Source organism: Eubalaena glacialis, chromosome 4, assembly GCF_028564815.1.
Source record: "Eubalaena glacialis isolate mEubGla1 chromosome 4, mEubGla1.1.hap2.+ XY, whole genome shotgun sequence".
NCBI lineage: Eukaryota > Metazoa > Chordata > Mammalia > Artiodactyla > Balaenidae > Eubalaena > Eubalaena glacialis.
The window spans coordinates 60625630-60640320 of NC_083719.1; the positions used below are offsets into that span (position 1 = coordinate 60625630).

At 44.2% G+C, this 14691-nt stretch overlaps 1 protein-coding gene across 2 annotated transcripts; it reads left to right on the forward strand.

Moving 5' to 3' along the window:
* The first annotated feature begins 1652 nt into the window (after positions 1–1652).
* On the forward strand, positions 1653–13783 carry F2RL1 (F2R like trypsin receptor 1). 2 transcript variants are annotated; one of them, XM_061187924.1, is made up of 2 exons: positions 1653–1866; positions 11485–13783. In XM_061187924.1, exons 1-2 carry the CDS (start codon positions 1785–1787, stop codon positions 12594–12596), a joined length of 1194 nt encoding a protein of 397 aa, XP_061043907.1. In that variant the 5' UTR covers positions 1653–1784; the 3' UTR covers positions 12597–13783. The 2 variants fall into 2 exon arrangements, 1 of the variants encoding a protein (XP_061043907.1); XR_009700741.1 differs by lacking the exon at positions 11485–13783 and adding an exon at positions 4397–4832 and having other exon boundaries at positions 1783–1866.
* Positions 13784–14691: the final 908 nt, after the last annotated feature.

Consider the following 14691-nt stretch of genomic DNA (forward strand, 5'->3'; position numbering starts at 1 on the left):
ACCAAACTTTGGTCTTTAAGGAAGAATCATGGACTCCCAGGACTCAAGCCCCTCAAGAGGCTACCTGGACTCACCCAATCTGACCCCTGATCCTGGGAGGGAATTCCCTCTCCAACCTGCAGGACGGATGCCCTGGTCCTTCGCTGTAAGCCCTTCAGTGACGTGGCCCTTAAACTCACCAGGCAGCCCCCAGGACTAGGACCAGGGGGCCCTGTTTTTATTTATTTATTTATTTATTTATTTATTTATTTATTTATTTATTTATTTACGGCAGGGGGCTGTTTGTTTACGGCCATGCCTGGCGGCTTTCGGGGATCTTAGTTTCCCCACCGGGGACTGTACCTGGGCCATGGAAGTGAAAGAGCCGAGTCCTAACCATCGGACCACCAGGGAACTCCCCCGGCGAACCCTGTTAAAAATCTCTTTCTACATTGAGCTGAAATCAGCCCCCCACTGTGGCTTCTACCTAGTTCTGATCTCTGGAGCTACTCAAAACATGTCTAATCCTCTTCTACATGCTAACTCTTCAAGTATCTCAAGACAGCACTCACGTTTCTCTTCTCTGCTCCTCCACTACCCAAGAGTTTAAATGAATTACAGTACATTTTATCTTTTTAAAGCAAGTAAAAAGACATTACCAATATAATGAAGGACCCGTGCAGCGATCCCCAGTCTCACACTCCTTCTCCCCACACCCCCTCTTATATATTTCTGCATACATACATACATACAGGCGTACATACTGCTTATATATTTCTTTGGACTGTGGGATCCCAATGCAGAAAAGACGCTGGTGGGAGCATTTATAGTGCAGTGATTAATAGAAGAAAGCAGAAGTCATAGACTAAAGTTTTCTTGTGATGGACATTTACAAACTGTGTCTACCAACTGTGTGACTGTGGGCAATTTATCCAAACTTTCTCAGTTCTATTTCCTCATCTGTAAAATGGTAATAATAGTTATACTTATTGCGCGGGTTGTTTTGGGATTAATCTAGACTGTGCTCCTAAATCATTTATACGCGGCACTTAAAGTAGCTGTTACAAATGTTTTCTCCCTCACCACCTCACAGACTGGGAAAGGGGCCTAGAAGGGGGTGAGAGTATTACTAGGGGTCACAGCTAGTTAACATCAGAGCGGAAACCTAAACCCAGATCCCTGATTACTCCGGTTGGCTGGGACCCCTTCCTGCTCCCCATCGCGTTCGCGGGTGTCCGCAGACGTCCATCCTGCCAATGCAGATTAGAAACTCACCCCTCACCCCACAGTGCCCACGACACTGGTAAGTCTCTACCAAGTACCGACGATAACTGCAGCGAGCTCGGGTCTTGGCTTTTTGCCATTTAGGAAAGGGGAGGGATGGGGATGGACAACGCTGGCTGGCTCCCTAGGAGTAATTAAAGGTTAAAGGTAGTTTTCGGCCTTGCGATCTGAGCGTTCCAGCCGTTTGCATTCCGATGCAGCTCCTTAGCGGCTGGCGCACCTGGGGCGGCGGAGGCGGGGCCACAGCGTGCGGCGCGGCGGCCGGGGGCGGGGCCGGGACGCCCGGTCTTCGAACCGCAGAGCCGAGCGTTGCGTTCCGGCCCCGGGGCGTGGCCTCGCGCAGGTACGTCGAGCTTCTCGAGTTTCACTGAAACTTCTCCAGCTCCGGGGAGGTGTGCGCAGAGGCTCCAATTAGGGGCAGGTGGGAGGGTGGCTTTCTCTCCTAGCGGCGAGTGGGACTCTGAGTTTCGAATCGGTGGCGGCGAAATCCCCGCCCGCCGGGTGTCGGGGCTGCTGGAAGGATGCGAAGCCTGAGCGCGGCGTGGCTGCTGGGGGGCGTCATCCTGCTGGCGACCTCTGCCTCCTGCAATCGCACCGTCCTAGGTGAGAAACTTGGCCAAGGAGGGCTTGTGCGGCTACGGAGCGGGGGTCCTGGGCACCATGGGCAGGTGGGGGAAGAGGGGCAGGTGCGCGAAGGGTGTTCTGCCGCCGCCGCCAACTCCTCCCGACATCCCGCAGCCTCCCCTCGGCGGCTTTGAAGGGGGATCCCTGCGCCCGGGGAGCAACCAGCTGGGACAAGCGGGAGAAGCTGAAGTCTACGGAGGGGAAAGGGAGGGAGCGGAGTGCTGGCTTCTACGGAGTACCCAGAGGGCTTAGCCTCGCGGGCCCGGGTGGGTTTCTTCGCAAACACGAAAGTCCTTAAGGAGCATTTCGCACACCCTTGAGACTCTTCCGGGCTGGTCCTGCGGGACCCGCGGAGTTCGCGAGTTGATGGCCCAGAGCAGGGTGGCGTGGGTGGGAGCCCGCGGCCTGGGAACTTTCTGCCTCGCTTTTTGCAGCCTCCTTCCACTTTTGGAGGCCACTCTTTGGGGTCGGCCCACGGCGTTCAAGACGCCCCCGGGGCCTGCAGCTCCTCTGGCACAGGGCACAGCCGGGGTGTGGAAGTCAGGGCCGGACCCTGCTGGGTTCTTGGGATGACGAGCGCTCACCCCGAGGTTTAGGCCAGTTGGGCGGATTAATGAATGGAACTTCTTCGACCCTGCTTTACATTCGACCAAGTGACCTTACGGCCCTGGGTTTCCCCGCCCTTCGGTGTCACGCTGGCTGCCGCTCAGGTCTGTAGGCCGGAGGCTGCCCGCCCCAGGAAGGGAACAGCACGGGAGCCGTCCCTGGCGGCGCTCAGGTGCTAGTTTGCGCGCCGCAGCCGGGTTCCACGGGTGTGCTGTCCTGGGTGTGCTCGAACTTGCTCGGCTGCGGGTGGAGCCTCCCGGGCTGAGCAGGCCTCCGAGGGCGTAGGCGCTGTTAAGCCTGGTGTGGCACTGCTGTGATGCTAAAGGACGCCCCGCTGTTTGGGGCAGCCAGGGTAGCCTTAAAAGGGAAGTTTTAATTTCCCTGCGAAATTTGCAGACCTGTTGTAAAAGGCAGGTTCTCACTTTTATCCCCTTCATAAAGACATTGTAAAAGAGCAAGTCACCGTGAATTTGAATTAGACGGAAGAATGTGATTCTTTTCCCTTTGGAGTTACAGCAAAGGGTATTTTGGTGGATACTTGAAAACTGCACCCCTGGTACACATTTTATTGACAGCACTACCGAATGTAAAATAGTTGGCTGGTGGGAAGCAGTCGCATAGCACAGGGAGATCGGCTCGGTGCTTTGCGATGACCTAGAGGGGTGGGATAGGGAGGATGGGAGGGAGGCTCAAGAGGGAGGGGATATGGGGACATGTGTATGCATATGGCCGATTCTCTTTGTTGTGCAACAGAAGCTAACAGTATTGTGAAGCAATTATATTCCAATAGAGATGTATTAAAAATTAAAAAAAAAACAAGAATAAAGGCATTTATTTATTTCCAGGAAATACTGAAACTGTGATGCACGCATGTCCGTTTACCCTTATGTTTTAAACTTATAAACTTAAAATTTAGGAGCAAAGCTTAGTATGTGCAAACATTTTTTTTAAAAACTATGTGGATGTTGATGATTCATCTGTTGTATGATTCAAACGGTTCCTATAGGAAGCTTGCCCGAGTGTCTGGCTTGTTCTTGTTTACAAAATGAGGGGCTGGAGCTGGGGGGATTCCTGAAGTATAAGGGGGACTTACTTTAACAACAACAACAAAAATCAAGTTACATGTTAACCAGAACTATTTAATATTACACTTTTTTTTTTTCTTCCACATACTTTTACTCCTTTGCAGGGCAACTGTCCTAAAGGGTCAGTTAAGTAACAGCGAGACTTTAGGTAGGTGGAGCTTTCCTCACAACTTGAAGCTAGATTGATTTTGATTCAGAAACAGGGCAGGGCTTCCCTGGTGGCGCAGTGGTTGAGAATCTGCCTGCCAATGCAGGGGACACGGGTTCGAGCCCTGGTCTGGGAAGATCCCACATGCCGCGGAGCAGCTGGGACCCGTGAGCCACAATTACTGAGCCTGCGCGTCTGGAACCTGTGCTCCGCAAGAAGAGAGGCCGCGATAATGAGAGGCCTGCGCACCGCGATGAAAAGTGGCCCCCTCTTGCCACAACTAGAGAAAGCCCTCGCACAGGAACGAAGACCCAACACAGACATAAATAAATAAAAAAAAAAAAAAAAAAAAGAGGGCATCACCAGTGTTTCTGCCCTTTAGCACCTGTCTTTGCTTACCCCCTTCGGTTTCGACCCTAAGGTGTGCCCCTCAGTTTGCAGCAGGACACATCCTAGGTTTGATTTTTCTTCCCCAAGGTTTTTCCCCAAAAGACTGCCTTATGAAAGGGAACTCCGCCTAGAGTGTAACCTTCTCATTTTACAGATAAGGGCCACTGAATTGAGGAGTGAGGGGCAAGGAAAACTGTCCATCAGGCCCCTGCTTTCTTTCTGATCACAACAGTAATCGATAGTTATTTCTGTAAATATGTTTCATCTGTCTCCCCACTAGATCACGTACTCCAGGAGGCCAGGGACCCCTAGCGGCACCTCCATCACCACAGTCCAGCACAGTCTCATTTCCTAAAGGACCTCAGTAAATAGCAAATGAAGAATGAAGTGAAGGGACTTGCCCAGAGTGACCTGGCGGTTGATGGCAGTTCAGCATTTAAGTCGGCTTCTTTCAAGCACTTACTTCTTTCCACCGTGTCACGAACCTGAGAAGTCCCCTGTAATGCAGTCATTCCATTTTTCTTTTGGAGACTGAAACTTGTGTTCTTTTTGTAATTGCTTTTTAATTATACAAGCTGTATGTGATCACTGTAAAGGAAAAATGAGTCCAAAAAAGGGGTTGCATTAATTAAATCACCGTCAGTACCCAAAGCACTGCTAACATTTTGGTTTCTAGCCTTTCTCATGCTTTCATACATCCATGCATAAAATACATATTCACAGAGAAATTTCTTTTGTACAAGTATGTGTTTATATAAACATCAGTAGCATATCAGTAAATATAAAACATTTTTAATGACTCTAAAATGTTGTCAATGGATGTATCATAATTTTTAATTGGTCCTCTGTTGATAGACACATGGGCGATTTCCAGTGTTTTGTAATAAGAGAGAACACATAGAACATGAAGATGGGACTTTAAATTTGTGTTTGGTCGCCTTCCTGGCCTTGTAGTTACTAATTAACCTTGATAGGCAATGTTTTAGTGAAGTCTGTGTTTGTCTTTCTTATGGTTTTATTAGCTGGACAAGTGTTGAGAGGAAAACAGTTCATCCCGAAAGAACACGAGAAAGTTGACTAAAGTGTACCTAGAGAAGGGGTACCGAGCAACTGAAGCTTTTAATTTTTTTGATCTGTGCTCCCAAAGGTCGGAGCAAAAGAAGATTTGGGGTGAGGAGGATAGTAGGGGAAAGAACACAAGAGGAGAGTTTAAACAAATAAAGTAGCTGCTCTGTACTTGCTTTGGTTGGGAGGGTGGGCAACAGGAGGATGCTTAATATAACAAAGAACAGGTAGCGTTTTTAAAGTTAAAAGTTTTCCATGCATTTTTTTCCCCAAAATTGTACAAATCAGAAGAGTTAAAAAGAAAGCGAAACATCCCCTGTTCTCTCCCCTCTTCACTCTCAACAGACTTCTCTATGCAGAAATATATGTATTTTGTAACAATGGAAGAATCATACTGTACATTCTGTCCTACAGTTATTTTTTTTCTAACCTAGTAGATCTATTCATGGTCAGTGTAAAAAAAATCTGTCCATACTTGTGTAGAGGGAATATTATTCATTGTATAAATGCCATAAATTATTGAACTAGCCTTTTTTGTTTTTTGATGGTCATTGAAACTAACATTTTTGTTTTACCATGGTAAACAATATTCTAGTAAATATTCTTGTACATAGTGTTTTTGTGCACTTTAGCTAGTATATGTGCAGGACAAATTCCTAGCAATAAATTGATGAGTCATAGGGCAAGCACACTGAAAATGTTGACGTTTTTGCCAAGTTGCCCTCCAAATAGATTGTACCAATTTACACTCCTTTGAAAAAGTAATCCAAACAACATAGAGGGGTGTGAAGTAAAAAAAGTAAGCTTTCCCCTCCCCATCCATTGTACTCTATAGAGATGGCCATTGTTTATAGTTTAGTGGGTATTTTTCTAGACTTCAGATTTGCAAACAAATTATAATTTTGTTATATAGATGGAAGCATATTATTCCGCCAGTTGCTTTTTTTCAATGGACGTATTGTGACTATCTTTCCATTTCAATACTTATTAAATAGTGTAGTGTCTGCTATTAATGCTAGGGACTGTGCTGTGGATATGGTAAGTTAGGAGTGGTGGTTGATGAACGTTGCTTATTTCCTGTTTGTTTGTAATTGGGGTGGGGGGATGCTGCCTTGAGCGTCAGTGGGTGTGTATTCTTGTGTACTTGGACAAGTATTGTTGATTACAGGTCCCAAATGGAGAATGCTTTTGTGTGTTTAAACTTTACATGTGTTTATTAAACTTCATATGTACATTTAATTTCATCTTCACTCTCTAAAATAGAAATGATTTTGTCTGGTATACAGATGGGTTATAGAGTTGGAAGCTGGAATAGCATCAGTTCTAGACAAGTTCTGTGAGTTTGGGTGACTGGGATAGGATGCTGTACGAGGTAAAAGTCTGTGCACTGTGCTGAAAGGGCTTCAGGGAACTTTGAGCAGCATCTTGACATTTACCAGTGTTAGAACTGACCAGTGTTATACCAAGCAGCAGGCTGGTTGTGTGCTCTGCCAGTGGTACAATGAACATAGCTAAAAAGACTGGTACTTCAGATTGAGATCATTCAAGGTTGTATGTTGGAATATTCTCAGGAAATTTTTCTTTCTCTCTCTCTCTTTGAATCCTTCCCTAACTTTTTGTAGTATTTCTTGCTCTTCCCCCCCCCCTTTATTTTAGTATTCTTATTTAAAATAGATTTTTATCCCTCTTTACATGAACCTTCCTGACCTGGCATGTGTTTATTTTTATGGAAAACTTGAGACATGTGAAAGTAGAATATTACAGTGAATCCCAGGTACCCCTCACTCAGCTTTAATAATGATGCCCCAGCCTCCTTCCTGCCCTCCTTCCTGTGTTATTCTTTAACAGCTTTAAGATATAATTTGCAGACCATACAGTTCACCTATTCCAAGTCTACAATTCAGTGCATTTTAGAATATTCACAGTTGTCTATCCATCACCACAATCAACTTTAGAATATTTTTATTACCCCATAAGAACATCCCACTCCCCACCCCCCCGCTCTTAGCCATCACCCCCCAGTTTGCCCCATTCCCCATCTCCTGGCAACCACTAATCTACTCTTTGTCTGTGGATTTGCCTATTCAGGGCATTTATTATAAATGGAATCATACAATACATATTCCTTTGCGACTGACTTCTTTCAAAAGCATAATCTGTTCGAGGTTCATCTGTATTGTAGCAAGTATCAGTTCTTCATTTCCTTTTATTGCTAAATAATGTTCCATTGTATGCGTATACCACATTTTGTCAACCCATTCATCAGTTGATGGACATTTTGTTATTTCTGCTTTGGGGCTTTTATGAATAATGCTGTTATGAACATTCCTGTATAAGTTTCTGTGTGAACACGTGTTTTAATTTGTCCTGGGTGTATACTTAGGAGTCGGAATTGATGGGTCATATGGCAACTCTATGGTGAGCCGTTTCAGGAACTGCCAAATTATTTTGCACAGTGACTGCATCGCTTTACATTCCCACCAGCAGCATCTGAGGGTTCCCCTCCTCGTGTTATTTTAAATAAATCCAGATGTAATTTCATCTTAAAATATTTCAGTATGTATTCATAAAAGATGGCAATTTCCTTTTCAAACATCACCACATAATACCCACTGACAAAAATTGTGTAATATAATCAAATAGTCAGTGCTCATATTTCTAATTGTTTCATAAGTGTCATAAATACTATATTAATAGTTTGTTTGAATCAGGATCCAAACAGGGTCCACACATTACATAAGGTTAATATTGTCTTATAAGTCTTTTAATTTATGAGCCCTACCTCCACACCTCTTTCTTGGTTTTTGCCTTGTAATTTATATTTTGAAGAAATGAGCTTCTTATCCTGCAGCAGTTTCCATAGCCTGGATTTTGCTAATGACATTCTTATGTTATTTAATATGTCCTAGTGTCCCCTTTATTTCTATTAATTTGGCAGTTGGATCCAGAGGCTTGTTCAGATGAGGGTTCGTTCGTTCGTTTGTTTGTTGCAAGATTACTTCATAGGTACTTCTTCCCTTCGGAGGCAAATAACGTCTGGTTATCATTTTTGTGATGTGGGTAACTCCGGACAATCAATGCTTAGATTTTCTTCCCTTTTATAAAGCAAGTTATGTAATTTTTTTGGTTTGTTTTGGTACCAAGGGAAAAAATTGAGTCTTTTTGTGGTAATTAGAAAATCTTGGTGGCTCCATTCTGCAGAAACGCAGTCTGACTCATTGACTTGGTCTCTGGTGGGCTGTTTCTGGGGTGGGTGTCCCAGCTCTCTGAATGGAAGAATCCTCAGAACAGGGGTCCACTGTCCAGTCACCAGCTTTGCCCCACCTGCCTCTCCAGAGAGCTGGTAACCGCTTTTCAAACCAATGGAGAATTTATAGGATTCTCTTACACCTCTGAAAGTCTTCCAGAACATGTTAATATTAATACAAATAAATATATAAATTATTAGAGGAGGGGCTAGTTCAAAGGGGGGGGTTAAAATGGTAAAATTTTACATTTAAAATTTTCTGTTTGAGAACACACGTGTGGACTCCGCACAGGTTAGGTTGGTCTCAGTAGACTCCAGCGCGTAACCTCACGTCGGTCTCCGAGGCTCAGTGTGATATAGGGGTTAGAACCAGGGAGTCTAGAAATGGACTGCCTTGGGTTGAATCCTGACTCTCCTACCTAACAACTGTTCAGCCTTGGAAAGGTTACTCAATTTTTTCAAGCTTCAGTTTATACATCTAGAAAATGCGGCTCTAATAATAGTACCTCCTCATAAGGTGTTGTGAAAGTGAAGTAAGCTAATACACGTAAAGTGTTGAAAGCAACGCTGGACACACGATATGAGCCCTTATTAAGCGCGGGTGCTTGTTGGTATTAAGGTGGTTTTATTTTGCAGGGCTGTACTCCTGGAATCCCCTGCCGGCGTGTGTGGTTTGGGTACTAACTGGGCCAGGCTAGAGCTCTAAAGACATGAGCTGGGCTCTTGATTCTTCTTCCTTTCCTTCATCGGTAGGGCTAGCTGAGCTTTTCAATCCACCCCAGGTGCTAGGTCCAGGGCTCTGCCAGGGACCATGGGGATAAGGAAATTTGGAATTAAGGATAACGGAATTAGGACAGTGCTGGAATTAAACCTGTAATCTCACACAGCGACTCATGCCATTTTGGCTCCTGGAGTGAGTTCCACAGACATTTACCAGTCTATAAATATGTCGTTACTATTCTCTTGTGGTGTGTAAAATCGGTCACTCTGCTAAACTGGTTGTGAAAAACATGTAAGTGGGTCATGAAATCAATGTAGAAGGTGGTGACTGGATTTTATAAGAACGGAACAGAATACAGTAGAAAGTATTAGAGTGTCCCCTGCACAATAAGGCTAATTATTATTTTGTGAAACTTTTTTTCCATTATGGTTATATGTATCAGAACTGGGTTACCATATAGAATATGTTTCTTACTGTGGGTTATGGTCAAGCTTTGAAGAATACTGTAATATGTAGGAATATTATTTTATTTTTTAAATTTAAAAATAATTCATGCTCTTTTGAAAAAATTATAAAAGAAATTGGAACAAGAGATGAGTCTCTCCTAAGTATACTAACTTCCTGTGGCTGCCATAACAAATTGCCACACGCTGTTGTTTTCAGTTAGTAAGAACTTATTTTCTCACAGTTCTGGAGGTCAAGAGTCTGAAATCAAAGTGTGGGCACCTCTCAAGGCTCTAGGGGAGACTCCGTTCCATGCCTCCTCCAGCTACTGGTGGCTGTTGGTATTCCTTGGCATTCCTTAGCTTGTTCCTTGGCTTTACTCCAATCTCCGCCTCCATTTTCACATTGCTTTCTCCTTTCTGTCTTCTTTCTTTCTCAAATCTCCCTCTGCCTTTCTCTTATAAAGACAGTTGTCATTGGACTTAGGGCCCACCTGGATAATCCAGGATGATCTTCCCATCTCAAGATCCTAATTGCATCTACAAAGACCTTTTTTCTAAATAAGGTAAGGATCACAGATTCTAGGGATTAGGACATGGACATCTCTTTTGGGGGGCTACCCATTCTGCTAAATGAAAAGTGAAGTATTGATCTCTACACCCTTTCATCCTCCACCCACCCTAATCACTGTCACTTCTTAGTAGGGAAGCCTTAAGAGAAGTGAGTAATCCTGCTGAACATGGGTACAAAGGTAGGAGAGGAAAAAATGATGACTAAGCATACAAATTATCAGATAGACTTGTGAGTAGGTTGAACATCCTCCTTGGCATACTGTAGTGCCGTGGTGAAGGACTGCTCTTCCCCAGAATTAAAGTCAGATCCTTCCATGTCCTCACATCGTCCCTCACGTTCATCTGCACGTCCGTGAGCACTTCATTGGCATAGGCTGGCTATGCCATTGGTTTGTGATTTGTAAAGTTTAATTCATAATATGGGGATGAGAGTGGAAATTGTTAAAGCTTGCCATGTTACTTGCTTAAAAGTCAGAATACAAATTTGTCTGAACAGAAATCATGCACCTATCCGTCCAGTGACCTTGAGGCCGGAAGGCTTGCCTGCCCTCTGGCCTCCATGGGAAGGTCTCCGGGAAGCCCACACAGAAATGGGGGATCCCTGCCCACGGCTGAGGCTGTCCTTGTGTCTGGAGAGGGACTATCTCTGTGCTCCTGGGAATCTTGCCGTGTTGGACTTTGGGCTAGGGAGTGACAGGCCAGGCTGGATCCTGTCTTGCAGCCCCAAGTGAGATAGATGGCCATGATGAGAACAGGTAGGAACTAATGAGTGTGGACAGTTTGTAAAAATAAATTGAAATACTGTCACTTTTTTCAAGATTCATAGAAATCAATGTTATATTCTACACATACTTCCCAACCCTCCCATAAAAAATACCTGCTGTAAAAAAAAAAAAAAAAACAAAGCAGCAAGCAAACAAATCCAGACCACAGAAATCTCAGTAATTCCATCACCCAAAGAAAGCGCCCGTAAGTATTTTGTGTACTCCTCCTGTCTTTTTCCTTTCTCTTCTTTCACACAGCACAGGAAGCTCTCTCCACCTACACTGCTCTGGAGAAAGGCAAGGCTGCCATAACATGCTGTCCATGCCAGTTCTCTCTCAGTCCCTTTCAGTTCATTCTGCTTCTTCTTCTCCTCAGCTGCTCTCCTCCTTTCCTCTTCTGCCCAAATTTTCAGGTAACTGTAGCGCTTAGCAGCACCATCTTGTCCGTGACCTTCGCACCGGCCCTTCTGCCTTTCTCTAAAGTGACAAACCAGCATTTCTGTGGAAACATTGATTTCTGTAATGACCCTTGTCTGCCTTGCCTTTCTTGCGCAGGAACCAGTAGACCCTCTAAAGGAAGAAGTCTCATTGGTTACGTTGATAACTCACCTCAGATCACTGGGAGAGGAGAAACAGTGGAACCAGGCTTTTCTGTGGATGAGTTTTCTGCCTCTGTCCTCACTGGAAAACTGACTACTGTCTTTCTTCCAATTGTCTACGTGATCGTATTTGCGGTTGGTTTGCCAAGTAATGGCATGGCCCTGTGGGTCTTTCTTTTCCGGACGAAGAAGAAGCACCCTGCTGTGATTTACATGGCCAACCTGGCCTTGGCGGACCTCCTCTCTGTTATCTGGTTCCCTTTGAAGATTGCCTATCACATCCATGGCAACAACTGGATTTACGGGGAATCTCTTTGCAAGGTACTCGTTGGCTTTTTCTACGGCAACATGTACTGCTCCATCCTCTTCATGACCTGTCTCAGTGTGCAGAGATACTGGGTCATCGTGAACCCCATGGTGTACCCCATGAAGAAGGCGAGCATTGCCATCAGTGTCTCCCTGGGAATATGGCTGCTGATTTTGCTGGTTACTATCCCCTTATATGTTGTGAAGCAGACCATCTACATTCCAGCCCTTAACATCACCACCTGTCATGATGTTTTGCCAAAGGAGGTGTTAGTGGGGGACATGTTCAATTATTTCCTCTCTCTGGCCATCGGAGTCTTTCTGTTCCCAGCCTTCCTTACGGCCTTTACCTATGTGCTGATGATCCGGACCCTCCAGTCTTCTGCCTTGGATAAAAACTCAGGAAAGAAGAGGCAGAGAGCCATCAAGCTCATCATCACTGTCCTGGCCATGTACCTGATCTGCTTCACTCCTAGTAACCTTCTGCTTGTGGTGCATTACTTCCTGATTAAAAACTGGGGCCAGAGCCACGTCTATGCCCTGTACGTCGTAGCCCTCTGCCTCTCCACCCTCAACAGCTGCATTGACCCCTTTGTCTATTACTTCATTTCAGAAGACTTCAGGGATCATGCAAAGAATGCTCTGCTTTGTCGGAGCGTCCGTACTGTAAAGCAGATGCAAGTATCCCTCACATCAGTTAAATTCTCTAGGAAATCCAGCTCTTACTCTTCAAGTTCAACCAGTGTTAAAACCTCCTATTGAGTTTTCCAGCTCCTCGGATGGAAGTTATGTAGGGGGATTTGGAACCTGATTAACATTATGGGGATGCTTCTGTTGTTTCCCAACCAAGCGGGTTTCACCACATACCATGTATATGCAACACCTCTCAGGATTGCTGGGCGCGTCCCTGTTTGTATAAGGAAAGTCCCCCAAATTAACATAGGTGTCAGTTTCAGAATTCCTCTACTCAGGTGCTCCTGGAAACGGAACTGATAGAAGCAGACTTTTCAGAAGGTGGAGAAAAGACAGAAACCCAGTGATTTGCAAAGACTAGTCTTGGCGTGAAGACTAAGTTCTTCGCTAAAACTACATTTTACATCTGGGGTCAGTCACAACCATGTTAGGGCTTCAGGGCCCTCAGAGATGATTGGTGCAATTGACTGGCTTTAAGGATAAGGAAGCTAAAGAGGTGAGGGAGCTGCCCAGAATCAGGTTTCCAACCAATGGCAATAAGTTAGGACTGGACAGTTTTGAATGGTCAGTGGAATTCTTGTACCACCTCATCAAAATCCTTGTGGATCTTGTTGAAAAATGCAGATTCATTATACTCAGGAATCAGAGCTCAGAGTCTGGGGACAGGGCCCAGGAACCTTCATTTTAACAAGATTTTCATGCACTCCAAACTTTGGGAACTATTGGTCTGGGTACTGCTTCCATTTGACAAGGGGCCATGGCAGTTTTTGAAAAGAGAAGCAAACAGAATGTTGTGTGTCTCTTTTATGTTCAGCTTATAATGAAGTCTGTTTGTTGACTTATTGGGACTTTCAATTATTTATCAATCCTTTGAGCTTTTGTGTGTATCATTATCACTTCAAGGAAAATACAGCAAGGATTTTAAATGTAGAAAAATAAATTTTGTATAACTCTTTACTGACTTCAGTGAAATCTTCAGGTTGTCTGAATAATAGATTGTTTCACAACTAGGAATAGTGTTTACCACTTAGTATTTTAAAAAATTATTGTTGGATTATTTATTGCCAGTTTTGTTGACTTGTTATCAAATATGAAATTATAAAGCCGTCACTGGGTTTGAACCACATCCGTTTGGAGAAGAACTTCTGAAATAGAAGTGATTTGCAGTGTATTTGAAGAGGTACTTGACTCCAAGCTGACTTTATACAACTGGTGTATTTGTGACCTTTTAAAATAATTGTTTTATTGTATGATTGATTTATAAATAACACATGACTTATTTTTTACAACTTATCTCTGAATTATGTGGCTTTTGCGTTCATTTTTGTTTTCGAGGGAGGGAGTGAGAGAAGGGAAGCAAAGGCATCACTCTTCTAAGAAGAAATGAAAGTGATTCTCACATCTTATTTTTTACGTAAATAGGGCCATATTATACACATTGCTCTGTGATAATTGTTTTTCTTTTAACCACATTTTAGAATTCTTTCCACGTCTGCATCTATGAATTGACCTCCATTTTTAAAGGATACAGACTACTTAATATTTTGGATATATTGTGACGTTTTAGTCATTTAGTTATTTCCTACCTATGGCTCCTGAAATTGTTTCTCTCTCTCCCACTTTTTTTTTTTTTTTTTTTTTTTTTTCCCCTCTTTTAAAACAGTGCTGGGCTTCCCTGGTGACGCAGTGGTTAAGAATCCGCCTGCCAGTGCAGGGGACACGGGTTTGAACCCTGGTCTGGGAAGATCCCACGTGCCGCAGAACAACTGAGCCCACGCGCCAGAGCCCGTGACCCACAACTACTGAGCCTGTGTGCCATAACTACTGAAGCCCTCACACCTAGAGCCTGTGCTCCCCAACAAGAGAAGCCACCACAATGAGAAGCCTGCGCACCACATTGAAGAGTAGCCCTCTCTCACCGCAACTAGAGAAAACCTGCTCATGGCAACAAAGACCCAACGCAGCCAAAAATAAAATTAATTAATTAATTAACTAATTAAAAAAAAACAGTGCCACATTGAACATCTGTGTGTAGACATCTTTGTGAGTACTTCTTTTTTTTTTTAAAAGTTATTTTAATTAATTTATTTATTTTTGGTTGCGTTGTGTCTTCATTGCTGCGTGCGGGCTTTCTCTAACTGCGGCGAGCGGGGGCTACTCTTCG

Bases quoted from the DNA above. Each gene is read 5' to 3' on its own strand.
- F2RL1 (XM_061187924.1), top strand. From the start codon at position 1,785: ATGCGAAGCCTGAGCGCGGCGTGGCTGCTGGGGGGCGTCATCCTGCTG. The intron at 1,867-11,484 runs GTGAGAAACTTG...TTTCTTGCGCAG, and splicing joins CTGCAATCGCACCGTCCTAG to GAACCAGTAGACCCTCTAAA.